Below are 13264 nucleotides of genomic sequence, written 5' to 3'. Positions count from 1 at the left end.
CAGGAGACAGAGTTGGAGGGCAGGCGTGAGTCAAAACCAGATAGATCCGTGAATGCTACAATGAGCAGGCAGGAGGCAGAATCCAGAGAATGAGCTGAGGCGAGAATCCAGGTAGTCAGAGGCAGAGAAAACAATCCAGGCAGGGAGCAGGCATTTGGGTTGGTCAAGGAACAGAAACGAGGTCAGGATCTATGGTACAGGCAGAGGTTGGAGTGCTTCAATAATCTCGCAGAGACTGGATAGCAGGATGGTTCTTTTATAGCAGGGGAAGCAGGTGTGTGAGATGAGCTGAGGAGTCAGGACCAGGTGAAGTGGATGAAGCTGATGACAGGAACAGGTGAGAAGAATGGAGTTGATGTGGTTGCCAGGGAAACAGGGCTTGTCAGGAGCTTGGTGAAGGGACCAGGTGGGCTGAATGAAGGTGAAATGAGGAGGCAGAGGAGGGTGAAGGATGGGAGTCATAACAAGTTTGGGGGGTTTGAGATTATAGAAGTCTAATACCCTTGGTGGTGTTTGTAATTCTATTTTATTGAGCTTAAATTTTTGTTTGACTACAGATTTCATTTGGTGATATTCTAAAAAGCTATTCTTATCCATTCCAAATTGGGAGACTATTTGATTAAATGGGATGAAGTCTAATCCTTCATATATGTGTTCCAGGTATAGGATCCCTTTGTTTTTCCAGTATTTTTCCCTGCCTGGTCCCCCTCTGAAGACAGAAGCTAGCTGATATTCGGTCGTTTGTCCTGACACGTGCTGTTGGTGAACTGTATAATGTTTGTAGCCAGTTTATCAAGAAGTTCCCAAAACCAAATTTATGTAAAGTTGCAAATAAGAACTTCCAGTTAACTCTATCAAAAGCCTTTTCTGCATCTAGAGATAATATACTAGTTTATATGTTTCTACTGTAAGAGAAATCTATCAAATTAAGTAATCTACGCGAGTTCGTGGATGACTGTTTACCCTTAATAATAACAACTATAGAGTGTATCTCAGTGTCTGAAATGTCAGCCAACAATGAGCTGCTGACTAGAAAATAATCCAAACGTGAATGAGAGTGATGGACATGAGAGAAAAAAGTATACTCTTTACGGTTAGGACGAAGAGATCGCCATGCATCACAAAGCCCATAATCACGCATGTACTGTGTAACTATATTAGTGGATTGCCAATTGTGCTGAATCCCAGCTGTACTGAGCCTGTCTGTTAAAGTGTCCATCCAAAAATTAAAATCGCCTCCAAGTATAAGTGGACAGTCCAAGTGTTCGGAGAGTACAGAGAAAAAATTATGAAAGAATGAAGGGTCGTCAGTATTTGGACAGTATATGCTGACAATATCACAACATGCCCTATAGGTTATAAATTGTAAGTCGCTTTGGATGAAAGCGTCTGCCAAATAAATGAACATAAACATAAACAATACATAAGCTTTGGTTCAGTACAGATATTTTTAACATTATAAATCTACCCTCTAGATCTGAAACCGTGTCCAGTACTGTGAAATTGATGTTTTTGTGTAATAAAATAGATACACCTCTTTGCCTAGAGTTATAGCAGGCAGAGAACATGTGGCAGAGCTATAAGTCTCTTGTAATAATATTATGTCTGATGCACTCTTCTTAGCTGATCAAAAATCTTTAATCTTTTCTCTCTGGAGCCAGCTCCATGTACGTCCCATGAGACAAACTTTAGTGCACCCATAGATGTGTCTGTGAGTAGCTAGAATATGCCTTCATGTGAATAAGATGGATTAAGTACCCAAATGTATAAAATAATTTGTTAATAGATAACAGAAAAATAAATAAGAATAACAATAATAAAGACCCAACAGTGTTTGTGGTTGTATTATGAGACGCATAAATTGTGATATTGTGGTGTAGATTTAATGTGTGTGTGTGTGTGTGTGTGTGTGTGTGTGTGTGTGTGTGTGTGTGTGTGTGTGTGTGTGTGTGTGTGTGTGTGTGTGTGTGTGTGTGTGTGCGCGCGCGCACGTGTGTGCTGAGTCTGACGCAGTGTTGGAAAGTTGCATGGTTGTACCATACAGATGTAAAGGTCCAGAAGCAGATAACAAGAGGAAAGGAAAGAATTATAAAGGTTAAAGAAAAAGAAAAAAAAACTAAAAAGAAAAGGTGATAGGAGTGTGAGGTGGTTAAGAACAGGATATCTCATCATCTAGAACACGGATCTAGCAGCTATTTAATCCTGATGTGCTCAAACCCAGTGAATCCTGATAAGAATAATAAATGTCTGACCTGATGTTGGGCTAAAACAGCCAGTCTGTCACTCCTCGCTCCTTATAAAATTTGATGTCCTCATAAAGCTTATCCACCGAGATGACAGCCCTCTTCCCATCCTGGATAAACTTTTTGCGCAGCGGGAAGAGGACTCTGTGCCGATCCAGGATTTCCTTAGGAAACTGGTCATTTACGCTGTAGTATTTTCCTTTGAGTTCTCTTCCGTGCATGGACGTAATTTTCAATTTAGAAGTGGGGGGGACATGGGGGGGGGGGGTATCTTTACAGTATGTTCTAATGGGAAGCAGGCTTCAACTAAAACGGTTGTTTTCTGCTTGGTCCTAGAGCTCAATCAGCGTCAATTCAATATAGTGTACCGGTAATATTGTTGTTGAATGGTAAAAAGTGCAGGGGTCAAAACTTGACTTTGGAAAAAGTGGGGGGGACATGTACCCCCCCTCCCCCCCAAATTACGTCCATGCTTCCGTGGCTTTTAACAAGATCCTTCTGTTTAAACTGTTCAAATTTAGCCATGATGGGACAAGGTCTTCTGCTGTCCACTCTTCTAGCTCCAAGGCGATGCACCTGATGATAGGTGATCTTTTGTACCGTTTCTTCAGGTATCTTCATTTTGGTCTGGAGAAAGTTCTTGATTTTTTCCTCGCAATTCTCCGCCCCTCCCGTCTGCTCCGGCAGGCCAGCAAACACCAAATTATCCCTCATGCTACGGGCCTGAAGGTCCAAAACCATCTCTTTGAGAATCTTGTTGTCCTGGGTGGTCCACTTCACTCCCTCTTCCAGGGAAGAAACGAACTCCCGCAGAAATGCGTTCTCAGCAGCGAGCTGCTGTACCTGCTCCTGGCTGAACTCCAGCGATGTCCGGAGGTTCTGGAACTCCTGATGTAGAACCTCAAGCAGGTCGAATCGCCCCTCTAATCCCAGAAGCCGTTTATCTATAGAATCTAATAATTCTAACATGTCCTTACGGGGAGATGAGGCCTCAGGTGAGTCCTGAGGACGACTCCTCTTGGTTCCAGGTGTTTCCGTCTCAGCTGCTGATTTCTTCGGACCCATAACAAAGAACTCAAAAACTTTGTCAATATAGTTTTGTAAACTTTCTAAATTCTCTTCACTTACCTCCAGATTGAGTGAGTTATACTTACCAGATTATTTTTTGCGTTGTCAGTAAATAAATTGGGTGAAAATGTGTCTTAATTGTTTGTGGATGTTTGTTAACGAGCTGCCATCAGCTTCAAACGCTGCTATGTCCGGTGATCGGCCGTCAGCACATGTGCATCTCCCACTCCAGGCGCCTTACATACAAGGACACTCAAGGAAATTATATCTTTTAAGATGTATGAAGTTTCACAGAATTTTTTTCAGCATTGCTTATAGCCAGTCTCAAGCTAGCACTTTCCCTCATTTGTTAGTGTTAGTATGTTCCTCTGTCAAGTCTTAATGTTTTCCTTCTCCTTGCATTGATAGCTAGTGATTTTTATTTAATCTCAAAATGCCATTTAATCTTTTTTTTCCACCCCTTTTTTTCAGGAGTAGTAAAATGTAAAAGGGAACGTGGCACCATTGATGTTTGCCCTCAGTGCTCCTTTCCCCAACATCTGAATGGCACGCAGTTACTAGGGTTGACTACAGACAAGCTTACCTGTGAACGGCCGGTTCTTCGTTCTCCCCTCAAACAATGGGACAATCCGGTATGGGCTGAATCTGAAGCAGAGCCTGACCTTCCCTACACCAGAGACTTGGAGAAACCTTTGGGCCAAATGACCATTGTTCTCTCAGACAGTCATGGAAACCGTGCTCACGTGGACTGTGACGTACGCCATCCTGGTGATAGTTCACCCATGACATGGGCCGCAAGTCCACTCTCGCCTGCTGAGATATCCGTAAACATATCACTGATGACTGTCCTTGAGTGCGACATTGACCGGGAAACATTACAAAATCTTTGGCAACTGGTTGCATACTACTATGAGAGCTCTGCGATTTTAGAGCGAGGTCAACTGAGGTCAAACACAAGCAGAGCAACCTATCAGTACACGCAGGTTGTTAGTGAAGCGTCCCCGTATTTTACAGAATTAAAAGGTCATTTGGATGCAGAACCTTCGTGGCTGCTTCAACCCAGAATCACTCTGAAGCTAAACAGGCAGCAGACAACCACAAAAAAACTAGCAATGGATTTCACAGCTTTAATTACCAAGGACATCAACAGCCTCAGAGGTCAGGATGAAGACGCTGCTTCTTCCTGGGCATTGATTCGTAGGGGAGCAACGGGACGAGTTCAAGCAGCTCTTGAGGGTTCAAAGGTCCATTTGGAATGCAGTGTCATGACTTCAGGATCAGAAGTGAAATTGGAGTGGATGCTTCCAGATTTGTCAATTGTAGAGGATCCAACCGATAAAATAAAAATTTCTGAAAGAGGTCAACTTGTGATTTTAAATGCTACGCTCTCTGATTCTGGTCTCTATTACTGTATTGTCAGAACAAGAGCTGCTGTGGACTTGATGCCACTGAGACTCACTATCAAAGAGTGTTCAATGAGTCCAACAGCTTTTAATGGCCAGAAACTGCTGGTAGATAAGGGGAACTCGCTCTCTCTTTCTTGTGAGGTGACTTCAGCTCAGCCCAGCCAGACTTGGTGGTACCTTCCTAAAAATGAGATTCTCCTCCCTACACAGCGAACAAGAAAAGCAGAAGTTATGGCAAATGGGACTTTGGTGGTTAGGAGGATGACCCAGGAGGATGCAGGTGAATATAGTTGCTTGGTCTCAAATCTGTATGGAGTTGACATGCTGTCTCACATTGTAGAAGTCTCAGAAGAAAAGTCATCAGAAAAGTCTAAAGTAAAGACTGAAAGAGAGCAAAAAATCTTACACCTGGATGTCAAAGAGGGAGAGGGTTCAGGGGGGGATTATCAGGAAACTATGGGTCCTTTTGCCACACAGTTTCCGGAGAAGGTAGGGCCACCACAAAGGAAAGCCAGTGAGTTTTTGAAAAGGGTGCGCATAAAAGATTCAAAGAGAAAACCTCATAAATCTGTGAAGGAATTAGATCCTAACCGTTGGGCAGAGATGTTGGCTAAAGCTAACGCTAAGCCAAGTGTGTCGCTCCCCACGGAGCCGTCTCTAGAAGAGCCTAGCACTGTTACCGTCCAAAGAAGTACATCAACAACTCCAACCGCTAATCCAACAACTGTCAGTTATTTACGTCATTTTACGACCCCTCGTCATTCTCACATAACAAAGTTTCCATTGCACCAAAAAGTTTGGGCTAAAGCTCCTCCAAACAATGGGAGAAAAGGAAGTCAACATGGAGTTTCTGGACGGCTAAAAGACCATCAACCTGCATTCCCTGGATCTACAGCCGTAACCCAACAGCATGTTTCGGAAAGAGTAAAAGTTGTCACAGTCCCCCCCAATGTAGGAGTCAATCAGCCTGTGGATGAAAATAAACATGTTGGTGATGGGAGGAGAAACTCCGGCTTTGTTCCTGGTATGTTTAACAGGAGAAGGCCCTTTTACAGACATAGAAAACCTCCAATGAGAAAAGCTCATCCACCTATAAATCCCTTTCAACAAATCACCACACCAACAACTACAACTACCACCACAACAACTACAACAGCAATCCCTATTCTAACCACAGCATCCAATTTGGCCAAGTATGAGATGGAAAATGAACACGACAAATTTGAGGATTACGATTACAAGAAGGGAATAGGTTTAGATTCTACGGGCGATTTAATAAGCGGACCACCTCGTAACACCAATCTTGGCAGTACCATCACTCCATTTCCAATGGTTACAGAAAGAGACCCCTTCATTGGCGAGCAACATTTACCCAATCCAAAGACAACTTACACACCAAAAATGCAAAGTCCAAATCTCATAAGAGCTGAGGACCTTCTAAATGTAAATAAATATGAGACAAAGACGAAGGAGGTAAGAGAAGAAACTGCTGAAAATGGCAGCAATGGTAGAAAACCTGTTGGAGAGAATTCCAGGAAGCAAGTGTCTACAAAGAGCAAGCAAGGAAAACTCACAGTGGACAAGGTAAAACCAAAAGTAGAATTAGTTACAAAGAGCTACAACACACAATACAAAACTCAAGTACCAGTACACAACATCGAACATTCACCCAATCAAGTTATACCAATCCATTCAAGAACTTTATCCACCAAGAATGTATCAACTAACAGAACAATGGAAGAGGTCAGACAAAAAGAGAATAAAGGGGCACCAAAACCAACAAGAAAGCCTGAAATTCACAGTTTTCCCTTAGTGGAGCCACTACACCCTTGGCTTCATCCCATCTACGATAGAAGCGAACAAACTACCAGTTCCAGGATTACGCAAACAAACCAAGATCGAAATGCAGGACAAGAGGGTGAGGTCAATCCAGACAGGCATTCCCAGCTTCCCAGAGTGCCTCCAACCTCCCACTGGTCTGCACGCCAACATCTTTATCACCATCCCATCTTCCCTTCCTGGACCGGTCAGAAGTCAATTTCCCAACCGAGGCAAGGTAAATATATCTTCTGTGCAACAACCTTCAATTCAAATGCTTTCATGAAATATTTCACATTCTAACAAAAGAGAGCAACTATGACTTGTATTATGTTTGGATGTGTCATCTAAGAGCTGGTTATAGAACTTCGTGTTTTATAGGTCCGGACTCATACCCTGCATCCACCCATCGGCCCTGGCCATTCCCCCACCTCTGGGTTCACACCTCATTAGTGACCAATGGACCAGAGATAACAGCTGACACAGTAAAGCCCAACCCCACTGTCTCTGGTCCAGAAAACTTCAAAGTCATACCTTCCACATCCCATCATCATCATCATCCTCATCAGAACCATCGTGTTGACATCAGAACTCAAACAAGAGATCATCTGTTTCTGTCGAGGCTCAGAAACAGATACAGACAGGTATATGGAGGACAGTGGGTGTGCAAGATTAATAGCATGATCTCTGTTGTTTAATTCTCTGTGATCACCCATTTATATCCTAAAGGTTGTTCAGAGTTAACCTTGCGCTGCAATGAATTCTCGCGAGATTTGGAGTTTTCCAAACTCAGGAGAATCCATCTTGTACCGCTCCAGTTGAAACCGTCCGACCTCCAGCCCAAAATAGGCCGATCCAGTCATGTGTCAGCCCTGTGCTGTAGAGTGGGAGCTAGTTTGACAATAGTATCAAGCGCCCAGCTAAGCAAAACAAACATGGCCGCGCCGGTTGATGCTCGCGTAGAAGCGGCTGTTGCATCAGTTGTTGAGGAACTTAAAACACCCTTTATGCGTACAATCGTCTTACAAAACTGGCAGAAATCACCTGGAGACATGGTAATTGTCATGTGGGTGAATGAATGAAGATTGAGCGAGTTGTTGTTGTTTTCCAGGAGCACAAGGTATATGTCATTTGAGTTGCTGTGATTGGCTAAAGACAAAATATGGTAGCCAGTGCCAGCCGGGCATTACCTCCAATCAGCTCAAAATATTCTACCAGATAGTCCTCCCTCTTTCAGACGGTTTCCGTTGCAGAGTTTTCAGATCAAAATGTGTAGACTCGACTACACACAGAGATCTGATGGCTGCCAGTTGGTTCAGAGTAAATAATTGTATCGAAATGTGGGTTTAAAGTGGCAGCTCGTCCATAGGGGGCACTGGGGCATTGCCCTTCCAGATATAGAGGCAGAAAAATGATAATGCATCTGGTACCCGGGCTTTCAATATGGATTCATCAACTTTTTGACATTGTAAATGTACAAGATAAAAATATTGCACAAAAACACCCAATATTACAAGGCCTGGTACTGCAGAGGTCTTAGCAAACATGGATCCAGATCTCATTAACCGTTCTGTAAGCTAATACACAAAAAGAGCTGTTAAACCCAGTGATGCCTGGTGTCTGACCGGGGCTGGGGCATTTGGGACAAAATAAAAAATGTGCGTCCTGTCCGCAAGGACACACATAATGACCAGCACTAGACCTGCATCTTAGTCAATTATCCTTATGCATTAGGTCTTGTGGGTTAGTGGACAGAGCATCTGCCTGTCACTCTGTTGCACCATGTCCTGTTTCTGGTTTGATTGCCCATGTCAGCAGTATTTTTTAAATCTTTTGTTAAGCTACACTTCTAGCCAGTATTGTGTTTTTAACCCTTTATTGGTAAACTATTTAAAATGTCAGAACCAATCTTTTTTTTCTACTTTCTGTGTTTATTTAGCCAGCTGAAGTCCATGTGAGTCCATCTGAGGTGAGCAGATTAGATCACTGGGACTTCTGTGTTCCAACCTGGGCATTGCAACTAAATGCTGACTGGAAATGACCAAATTCAAGATCTTCATACATACAAAATATTTTGCAGGAAATAATCAATAAAACTAAAATATAGTAGGTAGATTTATCCCCAATACACATGTTTACCAGTGAAAAGCAATAACATATAAGCATTTAATATTTATACATGTGATAGAATCAGATCACCCTTAAAAGTCAGTCCCACAACCAGGGCCGTATCAAGGCATTTGGGGACCAAGGCAAAATAGGCTTGGAGCCCCCACCACCTCACTTCCTGCTCAGTTAATCTAAGATGGCAGCGTGCTGAGAGTACAGATTGTTGTTGCTTTTATTTAATAAACAAACATTTTACAGAACTGTTATTATACCGGACTGTTTTTAACAGCAATCCTAGCTCAGACACCACATCACCTTCCACGGGATGTGTCATGAGTTCACTGAGCATCAGATTACCAAATTCATATTGAAGTTGTTTTTGTGAAAGTAACTTAAAGTAATGCAAAAGTAGTGTAATTCCTTACATTTTAAATCAGTATTATTGTTAAGTAATGAATTACTTTAAAATGAGGGTAACAAGTAATAAATAATGCATTAGTTTTGAAGTAACTTGCCCAACACTGCAACTAGCTAAGTAAAAAAAACTCTCCTCCGCTCTGCCGTCTCATGAGCTTCGCCACCTGCTCTGCTCGGTGGTCTCCTCTGTCGTCGGCTCTGTGAGAGCGTGAGTCCGCGAGTGCGCCACCTGTTGGCCATTCCAACAGAGGGTGTCAGGAAGCGTAGTTATTCTGATACGCTATCACAAAGTTTTCTGGAGTTGCATCAGTATGTACATGTGGTGATAAAACTAGCAGCACATAGTTTTATTTTTCTGTAGATGAGCCTGATGCAGCTACAGCTCTAGATGCTCTTTGAACTAATCTACCAGCACACAGATAAAACATGTGCTCAATAAAAGAAAATCAACGGTACCGACTTTCGTTTTGAAGATGTTCACCATCCTTCCACCTCGGCTTTGCCATCAACGTCCATGCCGACTTTATCTCGTCTGAGTCTTGAATGTGTTCAGCTGTGCTTTCACCTCATCGGCTAACCGGCTTGCAGCTCGTCTGAGTCAAACAGTCTGAGTGACCTGGCCGCATCCCTCCGGCTCTCTGATATCCGTTATGATAAACTCATTACAAATATGATTAGCACTAAATTGTTTAACCCTCCCACTGTCCTAATGGGCGACCCTGCGAGGAAAGTTGACCATTGAGCAGGATTGATGGTTTATCCCTTGAGGTCCAGGTGGCAGGGGCGAGGAGTGAGCACCACCACAGGGTTAAAGTATGCAATAAATATGAATAAATGTGTTTAGTTGACAACGATCTAGTCAACAATAGCATTTCATCACTTAGATTACAGAACAACCTAAATTTAAAAAAACCTCATAGCTCTATTGTGGAGTATTTAGATTTACCTTGTCAAGGTAAATATTCGTCAAAGATCGACTACATTTAGTTACAGATTATTACAAATCTGAGAAGTATTACCTTTATATTGTTGAATGTTTTTTTATGCTTAACTGTGGATTTTTCTAGGCCCAGCTTGAACGCATTGCTCAGCTAGGAAGGATAGCGACACCCAAACCTCGCAGTAGCTACTACGATGCTTTGGCCCCGATCAAACGTAGACCCAGTCCTCCACCCTCATACAGACCTCACTTCCTTAGACCGCCAGCTCCCACTGGGTCTTACCACTCAGAGCACTCAAACGCTGCTAACCCTTCACCACCCCCACTCCGTGGTTTCACCCCAACGCCCCTCCCTTACTACCCCACCACCTCTCTGGCTGGAGCCAGGTGGCCCGTTGGAGGTATGACTACTTCTGGTATTTTAAGAATACTATAGATTATAATTAATTATACCTACTTACGCACCAGTATTTTGTAGGACGGCTTAGATCCCAGCACCCTACAGCTGCACCTCCTTTCCCGTGGCTGTTGGGAGTTGGGGGGGTGAAACCTCGAATCACCACGGTGAACTCAGCTAGTGTTTCAGTGCTGGCAGAGGATGACGTGTTCCTGCCCTGCAAAGCAACCGGGAATCCTGAACCCAATGTTGCTTGGACTAAGGTCTCTACAGGTAAAAAGCAAAAACAGGAAGAATGAAGGAATAATTATACTAATATAATCTGGAAAACGAGTCTCATAATTTCTATCCTCTGTTCTCTGATCAGGAGCCACCATTCTAGCCAACACCAAGCACGGCCCGCGCTTTGAAGTCTTAAAAAACGGAACTTTCATGATTAAAAACATCCAGCTTCAGGATCGAGGACAGTACCTCTGCACGGCCCACAACAGGTTTGGATCAGACAGAATGGTCATTACCTTAGCTGTCCAGACTGAAGCTCCAAGAATTCAACCACCACAGTCCACAGAGATAGCAACCTACTTGGGGAAAAATGTTTCATTCCACTGCCTTGCTTCTGGAAGACCACCGGCCCAGATTTCCTGGATTCTCCCAGACAGAACGTTTGTTCGGGAGGCTGGAACCATGCAAACTCCTATCTCTCAAATGTCTCTACTTCAGAATGGAACTCTGAAAATCCACCCTGCTAATTTCTCCAGCAAAGGAGACTATAAATGCATCGCGAGTAATGCAGCCGGTGCTGATACGATCACTTATCACCTCCATGTGGCAGCTTTGCCCCCAAGCATAGGTGAAGAAGCACAGGAAGCCATGACAGTTCAACAAGGTGAGACGCATGATAACTGTTTACGACTGGAACTAAAATGTTTCACCATTCTAAATGGCATGAATTTCCTCTGACCAGGCAGGAGTGTGTATGCTCACTGCTCTGCAAAGGGTGAACCAGTGCCTGCTTTGAAATGGATGATCCCAGCAGGCATCAGCGTGAAACCATCACAGGTTCTGGGACGTAGGCTGTTCGTCTTCCCCAACGGGACTCTACTTGTAAACAACATTTTGCCTGCAGATGGTGGAAAGTAAGAGAGGTGTTTGTTTAAGTCTTTTCATAATAAATTTTTCTTTTTGCTCATGGTGGAATAAGGACATCCAGACATCAGCATTGGTTGGTGTAAAACTGGTATCTCACTAGGTTGCGACTGTAGCCGAAGAAACAAAATTAGTGAGAAAAATATGCAAAATTTCATTTGAAATCAAGCTGATTTGGTATGCTGGAGCGACCATTTGGTTGCCGTTCAAAATGTTGTCACTGTTCAGTCACAAATTATTTCATTTGTGTTTGTTTTTTCCAATCTCCCCTCAGTTTATGTGCAATTTGGTCCACCTTCCCTACCAAAGAGGACTCACATTTCTCTTTACTTCTGACTAGGGATGTAAGAAAATATCGATGTGGCACTATACTGGGATATTTTTTCCTTGCGATATAACATCGATATTCAAAAGCCATGTATCAAATTTTTGGAAGAATTTACACACAAACATTTGTGTATTATCATTTTTTATTTTTTGTGTCATTCAAACGCTGAACACTAGTTGGCAGTAGTGTGCAGTGTGTTTGGTTTCCACCATTGAAATGTGAATCCCTTTAATGTGGTTCGAATACCTCACGTTAAACATGTTACGCATCAGTTTGGAATTTTCCTACAATGAATTCAGTCTAAAAAAGTGCTAATACCATCTGGCTGAGTGTATCCCAATATATCGTGATATATCGTATCGTCTCTCCTGTATCGTGATACGTGTCATATCGCCAGAATTTCACCAATACAAATCCCTACTTCTGACTAAATATCTAAACTGGGAATGCTCCAAAATAGGTTTCAACAATTGCTCTGACTATTCTGAGGGAAACGGTCACATGATCAAAACTCCATCGACACAAGAGGGAGGCCTGGAGACTCACACAAGGAAATCAAGAAGCTTTGTAAATGTTTTGAGACATTTAGAAAACGAATAGTTTGAGACCATTGGTCACAACCCAGTAAAGGGCTGGCGGTATTTTCAGACTTTAATCTAAGTATCTCAGTCCACTTCTCATTGTAGGAGAAAGCCTTCACAACTACTTAACAGCGTTAGATTTAAATGATGGGTTAGCTTATTAACTCTGTTGATGTTTTATTTACGGATGTATACATATAGATGGCTAAACGAAAACTACAACTGTTCATTATTTATCAGGTATGAGTGTCATGCCACCAACGCCGTGGGAATTGCCAAAAGAATGGTCCAGTTGGAGGTGAAAGAAGACTCTTTCTCCCACCGGCCTCCTCTGCCAGTTCCTCCAACCCAGCACCGTGATACTCCATCCCGTCAACACATTGTTTCAGCCATGTATGGCTCAACGGTCTACCTCCACTGCCCAGAGTCAACTGGATCTATAAGAGGAACTCTTTGGCAGCTGCCCTCCAAGACCATCATGGAGCATCGATACAGGTAACTCCGATATCTTAAACATGAACAGCCACAGTAGTAATAGAGATTTGAATACGTGTAAGGTGTCATTAAATAACTTTTCTTGTGCCCCCAGCCCAGAGAGACCAATTAAAGTTTTCCATAATGGGACTCTTAGGATTCTCCAGCTAACAGAGATGGATGGTGGAAACTATCTGTGTATCTTCCAGCGGCCCAATGGAGAGGACATGGAGCTCTTCCAGGTAGACAGATTATAACCTGAGGAGTGAGGAGTTTTCTGCTTTCAAATCTTTGTAGGAAATGTATGTCAAAGACACTTGTATAACATTAGCAAAAG

At 42.9% G+C, this 13264-nt stretch overlaps 1 protein-coding gene across 3 annotated transcripts in view; it reads left to right on the top strand.

Moving 5' to 3' along the window:
- Positions 1-13264, top strand: part of si:ch211-159i8.4 (matrix-remodeling-associated protein 5) — a 56755-nt gene that overhangs the window by 35750 nt on the left and 7741 nt on the right. For 2 of the 3 annotated variants that reach the window (XM_015955279.3, XM_070551813.1), the window contains exons 7-15: positions 3783-6773; positions 6917-7179; positions 8475-8504; positions 10129-10402; positions 10480-10671; positions 10766-11284; positions 11363-11534; positions 12694-12948; positions 13043-13169. In XM_015955279.3, the coding sequence (XP_015810765.3) occupies positions 3783-6773; positions 6917-7179; positions 8475-8504; positions 10129-10402; positions 10480-10671; positions 10766-11284; positions 11363-11534; positions 12694-12948; positions 13043-13169 (4823 nt within the window). The remainder of the gene's footprint in view (positions 1-3782; positions 6774-6916; positions 7180-8474; positions 8505-10128; positions 10403-10479; positions 10672-10765; positions 11285-11362; positions 11535-12693; positions 12949-13042; positions 13170-13264) is intronic. The other variant, XM_015955357.3, reaches the window with a different exon arrangement.

The sequence above is a fragment of the Nothobranchius furzeri genome, chromosome 1 (assembly GCF_043380555.1).
Source record: "Nothobranchius furzeri strain GRZ-AD chromosome 1, NfurGRZ-RIMD1, whole genome shotgun sequence".
Lineage (NCBI taxonomy): Eukaryota > Metazoa > Chordata > Actinopteri > Cyprinodontiformes > Nothobranchiidae > Nothobranchius > Nothobranchius furzeri.
This window is presented reverse-complemented; position numbering and strand designations above follow the sequence as displayed.